This window comes from Giraffa tippelskirchi, chromosome 6, assembly GCF_054371585.1.
Source record: "Giraffa tippelskirchi isolate mGirTip1 chromosome 6, T2T-mGirTip1v1.2.pri, whole genome shotgun sequence".
NCBI classification, from domain to species: Eukaryota; Metazoa; Chordata; class Mammalia; order Artiodactyla; family Giraffidae; genus Giraffa; species Giraffa tippelskirchi.
Window position 1 is genome coordinate 133931830 of NC_137280.1, and position 16953 is coordinate 133948782.

A 16953-nucleotide genomic window follows, 5' to 3' on the forward strand; every position below is an offset into this window, starting at 1 on the left:
GGATTTCCCAGACAAGACTACTGGAGTAGGTTGCCATTTTGTTCTCCAGGGGATCTTCCTGACCCAGGGATTGAACCCATGTCTCCTGCTTGTCAGGCAGATTCTTTACCGCTGAGCTTCCTGGATACCTCCTCCATAAACTGATGAGAAGAGTATATGACAGACTCCAGGTTAAGTGCCCAGCAGAGAGTGAGACTTCCGTTGCCATGGTTGTCGGAGTGCCTACCAAGTCAGCATGATTCTCTTTAGCTACCATGGCCTGCCTAGGTCAGCTTGATTACCTGGGTGTTCCAGATGAGGAAGGGGAGGCTCAGAGAGGCACCCAAGGCCACACAGCCAGCTGCTGGAGCAGGGGCCTGAATTTAGTCTTTCTCCCTTCAAACCTATGCTCTTTCCACAAGATCTGCTTTTGTCCAGTCCTGTCCTGCTATGAGCTCAGGCCTCTGTGTGTTTTCCTCACCAACTATGTCCTAAACATCAAACCACTTTTGGAGATAAATTCGGTGACAGCATTCCATAGAAGAAAAAGTGGAGGCCTTAAGGGGTTATTTGACCAAGCTCAGCCTACAGGCCAGCAACCCACTAAGACCAAAGTTCTTTGTCTTCTGGCCTTTTCCACTGCAACCTAACATCTCACACTCTTGCAAGGATTGAGTCATTGCTGCATGAGGTGGAGGAGGGTTTGGGGAGGAAAAGTTTTACCCATGAGTGTGCTGGTCACCTCAGTGAAACTAAAGCTTCTGAAGTGATCAGATGATGAGCATCCCTTTTAGGCTGGAGCTTAGTGAGAAAATGTCCTCTTCAGTTTAATCTTTTTTTTTTTAAAAAAAAAAAAACCTTTTATTTTATATTGAAGTATAGCCGATTAACAATGTTGTGATAGTTTCAACTGGACAGCAAAGGGCCTCAGTCATACATATAAATGTCTCTTCTCCCCCATCTTCAGTTCAATATTGAAGATAGGGATTCTCAAGAGTGAAGAACCAGATAAGTTAAATAGGGCCTGATATTTCTCTAGGCCTTCTGTAGTTGGAGATGACCTCTGACCACAGGGCTCAGCTCAGAGAGCTGAATATTAAACCAGCCCAGGAAATTGAAATTAATTGAGGTTGGTGGAGTCCAAAAGCTAGAGTGGTCTCTACCCTAGTTGCCAAAATTCTAAATTTCTGGAAGAAACAAAACCAGCTCATATGTGAATTCGATGAAAACTCAGTAGTAACATCTCAAATATGCCAATACAGCAAGCTGTACTTAAAAAGAAAAAATGTCCCCAAACAGTTTTCTGACAGCAGCACATGATGTTAGCCTTTCAGACTTAGTTCTCCAAAATGAAAACATGAAATTGCGTGGGCAAAATAGTAGTTTGAAACTGGACAGTGGCAGATTATAAAGGTCATTTTGGATAAAGCACAGCTGCTGCTGCTGCTGCTGCTAAGTCGCTTCAGTTGTGTCCGACTCTGTGCAACCCCATAGACGGCAGCCCACCAGGCTCCGCCGTTCCTAGGATTCTCCAGGCAAGAATACTGGAGTGGGTTGCCATTTCCTTCTCCAGTGCACGAAAGGGAAAAGTGAATGTGAAGTTGCTCTTGTCGATTCCAAGGTTGAAATCTTTTCTGGTGCGTATATGAAGTTCACAGCCAGGGTGTTGATTCTGAATACCTAGAGTTTGGATTAAGGTTAAATAAAGTCTGTCACACACACACACACACACTGTCCTTTATTTTGGGTAAGGTTAGTGTTGGCTGGGTGGAATCAGGCCTCCTAGCAGAAATGATATACCATTTCAGACAGCCTGGAAGGTTTTGTGAGAAGATTACTGGTCTAAAGCTCAATTCAGGACATAGCTATGCTGCTTACTAATTCTATGTGGCCTTAGCTAAAGTCATTCTACAGGTTCTATAGGCCATTTGAGTGCCAGGTCTGTTTACCCTGCTTCATCTTTGCATCCCCACGTATTTCATTACAGCTTCTCTAAAGTGTTTATGTCTCACCTTTAAAATGTAGCAATAGTAGGGGGCCAGAGGTCACGCACTGAAATGCCAAGGGAGACCTAATAGAAACATAAATGAGAAGAGGCAGCCAGGGGTACACAAGAGGGAGTCAGACGGACTGTGGCAAACTAGGGAGCTCAGGCCAGGTTGCAAGGAGGCAGCTGCTACTCAGCTCCAATCAAATTTACCCTGTGGGTTGGGAGTTGGGGGACTGTGCAGTTTTGAATGATCTGCCACCTTTTCAAAAGAATCTGAGAATCTAGACATTTATTGGAAGTAAAGAATTAAACTTTCATAGCTAAACATATTTATCTATTGACTGGAAATGACCTTCCGGCTATCAATGTGTACATCTAGATTAGATTTTGAGATTATTTATAGCTTTAGTAGTCTACAGTTCTGCTGAATGAATCCTTGAGCAGGTTGCTTGATCTTTCTGGAGTTCTTTCCTCATCTATAGAATAAGAATATTTTTCCTCTTCTGTCAGTCCCACCAGGTTGTTGTGAAACTCCAGTGAGATATTAAAGCATCTTGCAAATTACAGGGCTTGAGCAATCGTGAGGAATTACCATAATTTCAAAGGTGACGACCCAACCCAGAGGAGATAAATACCTGAGTGGTAGAGAAACTTCAGCAGGGACTACAGTGCCTTACATTATATTTCATTAAACATTTATTCATACTGAACAGGCCAGAGAGAGACCTACCCTTCCATCCGGAGTCCTGGGACCAGCGTAGGGTGGAGCCTCACCCATCAGGACTGGCCACACGTCAAAAAATTCCTAGGATTGAGAAAAACAATAATTATGTGTCTTGAAAGCAGATCAAAAAAAGGAGATTAAGAGAAGAAGACTCACCTGGATGAGTCATCTATCACTGAAATTTGGAAGATGGGAAGAACTCAGTGGAACCTGAGCTTGGCAGGGCTGCAAGATTCACTAGACTTGGAAAAAGTCAATTATGTCTGCGCTTTGAGATATATCAGTATCATCAGAACTGGATCTGTCTTATCAATAACCAAGAATTGGGAGTTAAGCTGGAGCAACCGCATACTTCCTCTGCTGTGGGACATGAGAAAGAAAAAAGGGACTCTATGGCCAAGAAATTTACCTTACATACCTGCTAAACATGTGATCAAATGTTTAGCTAGAACAATATTTCTTGCAGTATCATTTATAGCAGTGAAAAATTAGAAAAAAACCTAAGATGGCACAGTGGTAAAGAATCTGCCTACAATGCAGGAGACATGGGCTTGATCCCTAGGTCGGAACGAGTCCCATGGAATAGGAAATGGCAACCCACTCAAGTATTCTTGCCTGGAGAGCCCCATGGATAGAGGAGCCTGGAGGGCTAGAGTCCATGGGTTCACAAAGAGTTGGGTATGAATTAGTGACTGAGCACGAAGTATCCAAAAGGAGGAGACTTATTAAATCAATTATGATATATCTAGTAACAAACATATTACAGATGTGCATGTATTGATTAAAAAGATGTCCATGATACATCAGTGAGTAAAAAATGTGAAGTGATAAAGATCTATAGATCATGTGACTCCAATGGTTTAACTCTATATAGAAAATGCTCTCAAAGAATTCACAACAAAGCATTAACAATTGATTTTTTCGGGGGGAACTGAAATGAGATTATTTAGCAGTTCTTCTTTAATAAAATGTATGGCTTTCATAATAAGCAAATTTTTTTTTTCCAAATAAGGAAGGAGAAGCAATGGTGCCAAATATGGACAGATAGACCTCTATCTGAGCTTCAACAGGAAAGGATGATGCCTGTAAGATAACTGGCAAAGACAGGGGCAGAGAGGGGAGAGAAAAGGGTCAGCAAAGGCTCTGCATGGTCACGCAGCCCCAGGAGAAGAAACTGACTGGGACACCACACAGGCTTCCTTGCTGCTTTTCCACTGGTTTTCCTACAACACTCGCTGCTGCACACTTGGGCTGGGCCAAATCTGGGCCTGAGGAGGAGGCCTCTGTCCTCCAATGCCTCTCTGTTCACTTATCTGCTCTGCTTAGAGACAGTGACCCACTCACTCTGGGTTATTATGGGCAGGACGTCAAGCTTCTTGACCTCTCTCTCTCATTTGAACGTATTTGTCGTGGTGGTTTGTCTGCTCACATATCATCCAGAGGGCAAGCAGATGGGAAGTGAAGTCCACATGAAATTCACATTTCACGTCCTCACCCTTCTGCCCAGTTGGACTCTTCCTCTTGACTATTGACAACAGGAAGCAGTTCAGTTCTGGGTGAAAATGAGAGCGAGGGACCTACCTAAGCTCCACTACATGCTTTGTGCTGGTTAGAGACAAGCGACAGTTCATGCCTGGAGGAATCTGCTATCTCACGGAGGAGACAGCTAAGCCCTTGCGTGACTTTAGTAAGGTAGCCAGGGTAAGACTCAAAACAGTAATAAAAAGAGAACATAAATGTTAGAGGAGACCAGAAGAAGGGTATCGGGCTGACACTGTCAAGGTCAAACACCGAATGGTTTTGAAGATTGTCCTAAGGAGAAGCAGATGTCAACAAGGGGCGGGCTGGAATGTGGGGCAGGTTTGTGCCTGCCTTCCTCCGTCTCGTCTCTCTCTCTCTTTTATTTCCAAACAGCCTTCCTGAGATATAATTCATAGACCATGTGATTCGCCCAATTTAAGTGTACAATTCAGTGGCCTTTATTGACATTTTTCATAATGTCAATACTTCAGTTAAGAATTTAGCTCTCCGGGGTAGGGCAAGGGAGCGGGGGAGGGGGAAGAGAACCAGTTCTTAGAGTGATTATAGGCAACCCAGCCCACTTCTAATTGCTAGATTGTTCCATCTATTGGGGATGACTAAATCAGGATATTCTCACTTAAATGTGACTTTCCCTTTTGAGGGAGAGTTCAAAAGAAACAGAGGGCAGAATGCTGCAGCTCAGAGCTGTGTTTTGATCTTTTAAGATACAAACTGAGCACCTTAAAATGGACTCTTGAATTCAACTACTCAGAAATTCTTCTGATTAAAAAGGAACCATTCCCACTATGGAAGATGTAGGGAGATTCCTTAAAAAAGTAGGAGTAAAACTACCATATGACCCAGCAATCCCATTCCTAGGCATATACCCTGAGGAAACCAAAATTGAAAAAGACACATATATCCCATTGTTCATTGCAGCACTATTTACAATAGCTAAAACATGAAAGCAACCTAGATGTCCATTGACAGATGAATGGATGAAGAAGTGGTGGTATATATACACAATGGAATATTACTCAGCCATAAAAAGAATGCATTTGAGTCAGTTCTGATGAGGTGGATGAACCTAGAACCTATTATACAGGGTGAAGTGAGTCAGAAAGAGGAAGGTAAATATCGTTTTCTAACACATATATACCAAATCTCGAAAAATGGTACTGAAGAATTTATTTACAGGGCAGCAATGGAGAAACAGACATAGAGAATAGACTTACAGACATGGGGAGAGGGGAGGAGAGGGTGAGATGCATGGAAAGAGTAACACGGAAACTCACATTACCATATGTAAAATAGATAGCCAACTGGAATTTGCTGTATGGCTCAGGAAACTCAAACAGGGGCTCTGTATCAATCTAGAGGAGTGGGATGGGACGGGAGATGGGATGGAGGCTCAAAAGGGAGGGAATATATGTGTACCTAAGGCTGATTTTACAGAAAACAACAAAATTCTGTAAAGCAATTATCCTTCAATGAAAGATAAATTAATTTTTAAAAAAGAACCATTTATTTATATGAATTCATTTAGAGCTTTCTAAAGGAGTATCAGAGTGTTATTGCTGGATTTAGCCATGTTTGGCAAAATATTTGATTCAGGAATTTACCAAAGTCAAATGGAAGGCTGCACTAAAACCAGAAGTTCCCTGAAATCAGTATATGACTCAACTGCACCAGAGTCACTTAGGGAGCTATTTTAAAGTAAAAATCAGAATAATAAACCTGTGAATATATGGAAATCTGGTATACTGTAAAATGGCATATCAAAATGGTAGCATTTCAAAACAGTAGAGAAAGGGTAGACTATTCTTTAAATGGGAAATTACGAGGAGATCACAAAATTTATCCCTACCTTATATTAATAATTTCAAGATGAGTAAAAGATGAAAATATACTAGTCAAAACACATCAGGTTATTTCAGACTATAATATTAAGGTTGAAGAAGTCTTTCTTAAACAAAATTCAAAACACAGAAGCCATAAAATTTAAATCTTCTGTATGATGAAAGATGCCATAGACAAAGTTAAAATATAATCCACAGAAAGGGAAAATATGGTTGCAGCTAGGTGACAGGTATATAATCTATATAATATAAAGCACTCTTATATTTTAATAAGAAATAGACAAAGAATTCAATTTTAAAGGTGGAAAAATGGGCAATATATTGCACAGAAAAACTTGAGCAATATATGTAAAAAGAAAAGTTACATTACAAATAAATATATAAAATGTATTTACCCTTCTATGATAATCAGTGAAAAAACAGTTAGAAAAAAAGAATAATAACTTTTTTGCCCGTTTAAGTAGGAAAAATAAAAAAGATTTATGATACACAGAATTGGGGGCAGGAGTTTGGCGAAAGGGAGCTCTTACGCAGTGTAAGTAGGAGTATAAAATGATTTAGCCTTTAGAGGGAAAATTTGGGGAAAGCAAAATAAAAATTTTTTCTTAGTAATCTACTTCCACACCGTTGTCCTATAGATAGTCACTGTCGAGTGGGCAGGAATTTAACTCTAAGGTTGTTCATTACAGCATTGTCTTTAATTGCAAGACCATCTAGAAATGATTTAAATGCCCAGAAACAGGGGAAAGGATAAATTAATTATGGTATACCCATACTATTTTTAAAAATGAGGTAAATCTATGTGGACTAAAGAACAAAGAAAGAGAATTTCTACTACTATCAATGGTAGCCAGTCTGTTTCAAACCAATCCTCCAACCGAGAATGATCATGAAATCTGGACTGTGTATATGTATGTGTATGTGTGTATTTGTATATAAACATTTATGTGAAGGAATCATAGCACTAGCAAGACAGCAATAATTTGATGGGCCAAGATCTCACAGAGAAGGGAAGCCCAGAGATATGAGCCTGAAGCCTGATTCAACTTTTCCTCTTACTGATACCAAAGATATTGTGGAGCAACTGGAAATGTGTGCAAAGCTTTCAGTAGACCTACTTGGCTGGTAGGACTAGGTTGAAATTCAAGGCCTGCCAAAAAGGAGGGATCCTTGAAAACAACCCAGGTTTTTAGCTGGTCCGTCCTAAAGATTTATACTCTAGGAGTAAAAGTGAATCAGAAACAGAATAACCCTCACAAAAACTGAAGACCAGCTTCAAATCGGCTCAGTCCTTGATTGGATTCAGATACTCTGCCTTTGTCTCAACTTATAACCAGAGGTAACATAAATCCCCTTTGGAGGAATATAACATTGCCAAGAGTTTCAAATCATCTCTAACATTTTATACAGATTTCTAATGTTCAAATAAAAATAAATGGGTATGTACAAGATAAGGATTAACTGAAAAATCAAGAAATAAAGCAGATTGTAGAAAGAGGAACCATAGAATATATATGTGTACCAAAAAAATATGTACTAGAGTGTTCATGATAGCAATATTCCTAAAAGCCCAAACTGGAAAATTCAAATGTCTATTGATGGTAGAATAAATAAATACTTTGTGGATTACTCATATAATGGAATATTCTACAAGAATGAAAATTAATGAACTAATTAATGAAAATTGATGCCTATGATGAGCAATAAGAATGAATCTTGCAACCCAAATGTTGATCAAAAGAAGTCAGACACAAAAGAGTATAATTCCATCTATATGAATTTCAAAATTAGGAAAAACTAACATGGCTTTAAAGGTCAGAGAGTGGTTACCTTTTGCGAGGAAAGAATGGGAGTTACTGGAGAGATGTAAGGAAGGGGCTTTTGAGGGGTCAGTAATGTTCTATTTCTTAATATTGGTGGTAGTTACGTGGGATGTTCACTTTGTGGTAATTCACTGAACTATTTTCCTATAATAGTGCTTTTCTCTGTGTGTTTGTTATATGTACATATATTATTTAAAAATCCACATGTACTACCATGGGATTATGTTTGTAGAACATTATGTAAAAAAGGCAGATTATCATGTTGCCCAGCAATTTATTTTATTTTTTAAATTGGGTTATCTTTTTATTGTTGAATAGTAAGCGATTTTTGTTTTCCTCTTCATGAGCAAACGTCAAACTTAAAAAAAAGACAGAAGTATAGTTGATTTACAATATTGTGTTAGTTTCAGCTGTACAGCAAAGTGATTATTATATATATATTTTCCATTATTTTTTAAACTAACAAATGCATTGTGACTATTTTATTTATTTATTTTTAAATATTTATTTATTTATTTGACTGCACCTGGTCTTCATTGCAGTGCACAGGATCTTCGATCTTTTGCTGTGGTATGCAAACTTTTAGTTGCAGTACATGGGATCTAGTTCCCAACCAAGGATCAAACCTGGGCCCCCTGCATTGGGACCGCAGAGTCTCAGCCAGTGGACCACCTTCCATTGTAGGTTATTGCAAGATACTGAGTATAGTTCCCTGTGCTGTATAGTAAATTCTTGTTGCTTGTCTATTTTATATATAATAGTTTGTATCTGTTAAGCCTATACTCCTAATTTTAAGAGTTCTTTTTATATTTTACATACTTGTCTTTTCAAAAGCTTTCTTCATTACTGTCCTTTCAAGCACAAAAGTTTTAAATTTTTATGAAGCCCAATTTATCTGTTTTTCCTTTGTTACTTATGCTTTTGATGTCATACCCAAGAAACCATTGCCTTATCCAAGGCCACAAAGATTTACATCTATATTTTCTTTTTTAAAAAAATTTATTTTTTAATTGAAGGATAATTGCTTTACAGAATTTTGTTTTCTGTCAAGCATCAACATGAATCAGCCATAGGTATACTTATGTCCCCCGACTCGTGAACCTCCTTCCCATCTCCCTCCCCATCCCACCCCTCTAGGTTGATGGAGAGGCCCTGTTTGAGTTCCCTGAGTCTTACAGCAAATTCCCATTAGCTATCTATTTTACATAAAGTAATATAAGTTTCCATGTTACTCTCTCCATACATCTCACCCTCTCTTCCCCGCCCTTCCACCCTGTGTCCTTTCCATTGCTGCCCTGCAGATAAATTCATAGGTACCATACTTCAAGATTCCTTGTTTGTTTGGCTGCATCGCATGGCTTTCAGGCTCTTAGTTCCCCAACCAGGGATTGAACCTAAGCCCTGGGCAATGAAAACTCCAAGTCCTACCCAATGGACCACCAGGGATGGACAATATTACAATAGTACACAATATTTATCTTTTTCTGACTTACTTCACTCTGTATAATAGGCTCTAAGTTCATCCACCTCATTAGAACTGACTCAAATGCGTTCCTTTTAATGGCTGAGTAATATTCCATTATATATATATGTACCACAGATTCTTTATCCATTCATCTGTCAGTGGACATCTAGGTTGCTTCCATATCCTAGCTATTGTAAATAGTGTTGCAATGAACATTGGGGTACATGTGTCTTTTTCAATTTTGGTTTCCTCAGGGTATATGCCTAGGAATGGGATTGCTGGGTCATATGGTGGTTTTATTTCTAGTTTTTAAAGGAATCTTCATAACCATCTTCCATAGTGGCTATATGAATCTACATTCCCACCAACAGTGCAATAGGCTTCCCTTTTCTCCACGCCCTCTCCAGCATTTATTGTTTGTGGACCTCTTGATGATGGCCATTCTGATCGGTGTGAGGTGGTATCTCATTGGAGTTTTGATTTGCATTTCTATAATAATGAGTGAGGTTGAGCATCTTTTCATGTTTTTGTTAGCCATCTGTATGTCTTCTTTGGAGAAATGTCTGTTTAGGTCTTTTTCCAACTTTTTGATTGGGTTGTTTGTTCTTCTGGTATTGACTTATATGAGCAGCTTGTATATTTTGGAAATTAATCCTTTGTCAGTTGTTTCATTTGCTATAATTTTCTCCCATTCTGAGAGTTGTCTTTTCACCTTGTTTATAGTTTCCTTTGCTATGTAAAAGCTTTTAAGTTTAATTAGGTCCCACTTGTTTTACATCTATATTTTCTTTTAAGAGTTTTTATAGTTTAAGGTCTGTGGTCCATTTTGAGTTAATTTTTGTATATGATGTGAAGAAGGGCCCCAAATTCATTCTTCTGTATGTGGCTATCCAGTTGTTCCAGCACCATGTGTTAAAAAGACTATTCTTTTGCCTTTGAATGGTCTTGGCATCCTAATTGAAAATCAATTGACCATGGTTTTTATATGTGACCACAATTTTTATATGTGGTTTGCTAGTATTTTTTTGAAGATATTTTGCCTCTGTATTCAGACAATATATTGATCAGTAGGATTTTTTCTTGTGATACGTTTGGTATCAGGGTAATACTGGCCTCATAGAATGAGTAGGGAAATGTTTCATCCTCTTCTATTTTTGTAAGAGTTTGTGAAGTATTTGTATTATTTTTTCTTTAAACACTTGCTGGAATTTATCAGTGAAAATATCTGACTGTGGGCTTTTCTTTTTAGGAAGTTTTTTTTTTTTTAAATTACCAACTCTATCTCTTTATTTGTTATAGGTCTAGTCAAATTTTCTGTTTACTCTTTTTAATTTAATTTTTATTTTTTCTTTTTTTTACAATAATTATTACTTTGGCTGCACCACGCAGCATGTGAGCTCTTAGCTCCCTGACCAGGGATCGAACGCATGCCCCCTGCAGTGGAAGCACAGAGTCTTAACCACTGGACCACCAGGGAAGTCCTAAATTATATTTTCTAATGGAGTATAGTTGATTTACAATGTTACGATATTTTCAGGTGTATGGCTAAGTGATTCAGTTATATAAATACATTATCCATTCTTTTTTTAGATTCTTTTCCCTGAGTAGATTTCCCTGTACTATAGAGTAGGTCCTTGTTGATTATTTCATATATTTATTAGTGTGTATATGTTAATCCCAAACTCCTAATTTATCCCTCCCCTTCACATTTTCCCTCAAGTAACCATAAGTTTGTTTTCAAAATCTGTGAGTCTGTTTCTGTTTTGTATATAAGTTTATCATTTTTTGTAGATTCCACATATAAGTGATATCATATGATATTTGCCTTTGTCTGTCTGAGTTACTTCACTCAGCATGATAATCTTTAGGTCCCTCCATGTTGCCGCAATGGCATTATTGCATTCTTTTGCTGGCCGAGGAATATTCCATTATATGTATTGGGTTAGCCAAAAAGTTCTTTTGAGTTTTTCCATAACATCTTATTTCCGTGTCTTGGCTATTATGAATAGCGCTGCTATGAACATAGGGATACATGTATCTTTTTGAATTACAGTTCTGTCTGGATATATATCCAGGGATGAGATTACTGGATCATATGGTAATTCTATTTTTAGTTTTCTGAGGAACCTCTATACTGTTCTCCATAGTGACTGTACCAATTTACATTCCCACCAACAGAGTAGGAGGGTTCCCTTTTCTCCACATCCTCTCCAGCATTTATTATTTGTAGACTTTTTGATGATTAGCCCAGCAATTTTGAAACTGTTCCTCAGAATATTCTAATTTACTGTCACATTTGGGAGCCTCTGGTCTAGACCTAAGGTCTTTTCCAACCCGATTCTGTAATTCATTTATTCATTCAACCAAATATTTGGAGGGTCTTCACTGGGCTGTGTACCGCATGGAAACTTCTTTATCACTCACCTTTACCACCTCATCATGCCTTCTTCTCACATGCTCATTTTTTCCCTATGGACTAGGGAAGATACAGGTTATTATTCCTCTCCTGTGCCCTGGAATGACTTTTCCTCTGTAAAAGCTGGTACTCCTCTCCTCAGTGTAAAAAACCTATGAAAAACCTTTCATAACCATCCACCTCCTGCCAGCCGTTTCCCTGTGCAACTGAATTCATGACACAAGTCTGGGTTCCACCTGGTGGATAGCTGGTATATATTTAACCTGTTCTTGGAAATGTCTGCTCTTACATCTTCTCACCTTCTGCTTGGTCATGTCTAAGAGCCCCACGGAGTATCTGTCACAGTTGAGGAAGGCGCGGACTGTGTAAAGGGCTTTGTGGAACTGCCTCTCAATGTCTGTAAGCTCTTCAAAGACTTTGCTCCCAGACCACAACAGTATCTGAAGAAATACAAAAACATAGTCAGTGTTCCTGAGGCACAGAACAGCAGCTCACAATAACCAAGAATAACTGTCCCTGTTTTGTAGGTGGAGAAACTGAGGTTCAGAGAGGTGAATAATGGGGCAGCTTCTATTGGGTCCAACTCTTTCTACTTCTTTTATCTCCTATGTTGTTAATAACAATGATGATAACAAAAATTGACAGAGTTCAAGTACCCTACATACTTTATTCCATTATTATCCCCATTTTTCAAAAGAGGAGGCTGAAGCTTGGAGAGGTTAAGTGATTTGCTCAAGGTCTTAGAACTGGTAAATGGCTTAGCAGGGATTCAAATACAAGCTGCCTGACATGAAAGCGTATACATGCAGTCACCCTGGGTTACAGTTTTACAGACATCCACAACTCATGCACCCCAGGGATGCTGGGAGACACTGTGCGATGCTTCCCAGGCACTTCTGTTACTACTGCCTTCCGGTTGAGCACGTCAGTGCTTCAGGAAGAGGACCCCTTCAGTCCGGCCCGTTCCCTCAAACCAAGCCCTTTACCTGGCCACGCCGAGTCTCACAGTTGTGCAGGTAACTCAGGTGGAACACCTTCATGATTAGATTTGCAAAATTGAGGTACTTGAGAAGAATCTGAAAATCAAGCAGCATGAGGAGAAACAGATGAGAAGGAGCAATTCCTCTTCTGGCTACTTCTACCATCAGCCGATAAGTCTGAACCCTTTCAAAGTTTGATCCGAGACAGTTTGAGCAGATGGATCATGAAAAGCTGACACATCAAATGTTGCATTATGGGAGGGTAAAACTCACAGAATGTAGAATGTCAATGTTAATAGGGGTGTATTCATGAGAAGTTGCTACTGTTCATTGAATTTGCAGGCCCCGTGATAAGTCATGTATGTATGTTATCTTGATGGCCACAAATGACCTAAAGAGATACTATAGGTACTCTCTATAAAAGATACTATAACATCATCCCCATTGTATAAATAAGAAATCTGAGGTTCAGAAAAATTATAAAACGTGCCCAAGTCAAACAGATATTAGCAGAACCAGAACCATTATCCCTACATTCTTATCTCCAAAGCCCAACATCTTAATGATTATCCTGTCCTGCCTCCCTCACAGATCATCAGACCACTAACTTCCTTGTCTTACAGAGGGGGAAGCGAAGGTCAGGGCAAATAGCAAGGGTCAGGGGATTTGTGAGCTGGGAGAATGTGCTGGCACAGCCAGCCCAGCAATTTCTAAGCACTCTTACCTCTTCATCATTCTTGGTGAAGTGGGGCCCATCCACTTTATTCACAGCCATGATAATGGCCACCACATCCTTCCCATTCATTATGGGAGAAGCCAAGATGTTCTTAGTCTCGTACTCTGTGAGGGTGTCCACGAAGTCACAGAAATGCTCATCCTGAAGGAAGACAAAGACAAGCATGAGTGGGCAGAGGAAGAGCAGAGACAGGAAAACAACCCAGAGCCCCAGGTGCCCATGGATGCTGTTGTTGTTCAGTCACTCAGTCATGTCTGACTCTTTGTGACCCCATGGACTGCAGCATACCAGGCAACCCTGACCTTCACTGTCTTCTGGAGCTTGCTCAAATTCATGTCCATTGAGTCAATGATGCCATTCAAACATATTGTCCTCTGTTGTCCCCTTCTCCTCATCTCTTCAATCTTTCCCAGCATCAGGGTCTTTTCTAATGACTTGGCTCTTCACATCAGGTGGCCAAAATATTGGAGTTTCAGCTTCAGCATCAGTCCTTCCAGTGAATATTCAGGGTTGATTTCCTTTAGGATTGACTGGTTTGATCTCCTTGCAGTCCAAGGGACTCTCAAGAGTCTTCTCCAACAACATGGTTCAAAAGCATCAATTCTTCAGCACTCAGCTTTCTTTATGGTCCAACTTTCACATCCATACATGACTACTGGAAAAACCATAGCTTTGACTAGATGGACCTTTGTCAGCAAATTAATGTCTCTGCTTTTTAATATGCTGTCTAGGTTGGTCATAGCTTTTCTTCCAAGGAACAAACATCTTTTAATCTCATGGCTACAGTCTCCATTTGCAGTGATTTTGGAGCCCAAGAAAATAAAATCTCACTGTTTCCATTGTTTCCACATCTATTTGCCATGACGTGATGGGACCAGATGCCGTGATCTTCGTTTTTTTGATGTTGAGTTTTAAGCCAGCTTTTTCACTCTCTTCTCTCACTTTCATCAAGAGGCTCTTTAGTTCCTCTTTGCTTTCTGCCATTGGTGGCTTCCCTGGTGGCTCAGAGGTTAAAGCATCTACCTGCAATGCAGGAGACCCAGGTTCAATCCCTGGCTGGGGAAGATCCCCTGGAGAAGGAAATGGCAACCCCATCCAGTATTCTTGCCTGGAGAATCCCATGGACGGAGGGGCCTGGTGGGCTACAGTCCATTGGGTCTCAAAGAGTCAGACATGACTGAGTGACTTCAGTTTCAGTTCTGCCATTAGGGTGGTGTCATCTGCATATCTGAAGTTACTGATATTTATCCCGGAAATCTTGATTCCAGCTTGTGCTTCATCCAGCCCAGCGTTTCTCATAATGTACTCTGCATAGAAGTTGAATAAGCAGGGCAACAATATACAGTCTTGATGTACTCCTTTCACAATTTGGAACCAGTCTCTTGTTCCATGTCTGGTTCTAACTGTTGCTTTTTAACCTGCATACAGGTTTCCCAGGAGACAGGTACGGTGATATGGTATTCCCATCTCTTTAAGAATTTTCCACAGTTTGTTGTAGAGGTGGGGTAAAGAGGCTCCCCATTCTCTTGTTGACAAAAGAATGAAGCCAGTTCCAGCTACTCCCCTTCATCAGGGACAAGGCAATTAGAGATGGTTTCTGCCCTGGAAGCCTCCAAAATCCAGTAGAAGAAAGTCTGAAATACAGCTTACTAAGGGTTATGGAGATGTGAGCAAAGCACTGGAGGGACCCAAGCATGGAGGTGGAGGGCTGGCTTTGTCTGCGGAGGAAGATTTTGAGAAGGCTCTCCTCCACTGATGACAGTTAAGCGTAAAACAGAAACTTGAGTAAGGAAAAGACCTTCGTGAATATAATCATCGCAGGTGCTAGCAGGTGTTGTATGTGGCACTTTGCCTGCATCAGCTCACTGTATTCTTCCCAATAACCCAAGAGATGGGACCATTCATAGTTCATCTTACAAAGAGGGAAACTGAAACTCAAGATTAACATTACTTATGACTGGTGTGTGTGTGTGATTCGAGAAACCGCCCTCAGCTCTGCTGCCATTCAGGGAAGCCTGGATAAGGGTAAACTTGGGTCTGGGTCATTGAACCAAAGAATTTGTTACTTCCAGCTTTCATTTATTTATTTATTGGCTGCATTGGGTTTTCACTGCTGCATGTGGGCTTTCTCTAGTTGTGGCGAGTTCACGGGCTTCTCATTGTGGTGGTTTCTCTTGTGAAGCACAGGCTGTAGGCATTCAGGCTTCAATAGTTGCAGCACACGGTCTCAGTAGTTGTGGTTCGTGGGCTTTAGAGCCTGGGCTCAGTAGCTCTGGCTCACAGGCTTAATTGCTCTGACACCTGTGAAATCTTCCCAGACCAGGACTGAACCTGTACCCTCTGCATTGGCAGGCAGGTTCTTACCCACTGTACCACCAGGGAAGTCCACTTTCAACTTTGTTTGCGATCCAGTTCTAGCACCACACAGCCAGTCCCATGGATATCCCCTTTCCACAAATCTTAATGGAAGATCCACTCTGTGTCAGGCCTTATGCTAAGCACTGGGGATAGAGGGAAGACTAAAATTCAGGCCAGCACACAGATGAATCACACAGAATTAACAGAATTCACATAGAATTAACACAGATGTCCTGTGTTAATAGTAACACAGGACATAAGTGTTGGCTCAAAGCAGTGGGAGTACAGAGGAGCACACACCCCCTACGCCCAACCCCAAAGGCAAACTTGGAGGCCAGTATAGGGCGGTACAGTCTGGGTGTTCAGCAAGTGGGGACAAAGCCTGAATTGTTGTCTTAAATCTGAAAGAATCCACCTTTCTGTTTCCTGGTCGCACTGTGAGGTTTCCCAACAGTCAGTGTTGCTGGGAACACAAGCCAGCTGAGATGTGTAGAGTTCATGCTGTTCTGAGAAGGAAATGTATTTTTCAGAGCCAATTCACAGAGCTGTGCTAGAACTAGGACTTTCCCACAATGCAGAAGTTCAGAGTGTGGTGCTCTGCCTCTGTGGATTCTTTCAGTTGGAGTGGGATTAAATAAACAGGCCCTGTTGTTGATGAAGCTGTCTCAAACCAGGTGAAGGGTAAAGGAATTAAGAGAAGCCTGTATTGCTCAGCTTGAATTAGTGTTGGAGGATTAAGCAAAATCTCTAAAGAGGTATTAACCGCAAGGGTTTTCCACTTCATTCTCTAAGGACAACTGATGGATCCCTAAATACAAGTCTGAGTAGGACATGCCCAGATTCATTTCATCAAGTCAGTTCAGTCTTTCACTATTCAATTCTGTCAAGGAAAGCAGTACTTAGGCCTTACCTGCATCTGAGGCAAATGTTACTAAAGCCACCAGTACCTTCTCTCTCACTGAGTTCTCAGCCCTAGAACTTTCTCACAAATAGCACAGCTGCCAACTGACTGGTGTCTGTATAATCATTGGCATCCTTATATTTTCAGCATATACAGTGTTCTCAACTGTGTCATAGAACCTCTACTTATCAGTGGTGGAGG

At 40.3% G+C, this 16953-nt stretch overlaps 2 protein-coding genes and 1 non-coding gene across 6 annotated transcripts in view; 2 read left to right on the top strand and 1 right to left on the bottom strand.

Annotated features, from left to right (window-relative positions):
• The window catches only part of PDE6A (phosphodiesterase 6A), a 122468-nt gene that overhangs the window by 46112 nt on the left and 59403 nt on the right, over window positions 1-16953 (bottom strand). For 3 of the 4 annotated variants that reach the window (XM_081495755.1, XM_081495756.1, XM_081495753.1), the window contains exons 2-5: window positions 13482-13634; window positions 12764-12853; window positions 12077-12217; window positions 2700-2774 (exon numbers count right to left, since the gene is read on the bottom strand). In XM_081495755.1, the coding sequence (XP_081351881.1) occupies window positions 2700-2774; window positions 12077-12217; window positions 12764-12853; window positions 13482-13562 (387 nt within the window). In that variant the 5' untranslated portion in view covers window positions 13563-13634. The remainder of the gene's footprint in view (window positions 1-2699; window positions 2775-12076; window positions 12218-12763; window positions 12854-13481; window positions 13635-16953) is intronic. The other variant, XM_081495754.1, reaches the window with a different exon arrangement.
• SLC26A2 (solute carrier family 26 member 2) overlaps window positions 1-16953 on the top strand; it is a 111030-nt gene that overhangs the window by 46050 nt on the left and 48027 nt on the right. The window lies entirely within an intron of this gene.
• TRNAC-GCA (transfer RNA cysteine (anticodon GCA)) lies at window positions 14486-14557 on the top strand. Its single transcript has one exon. It is a non-coding gene; the product is annotated as a tRNA-Cys (tRNA).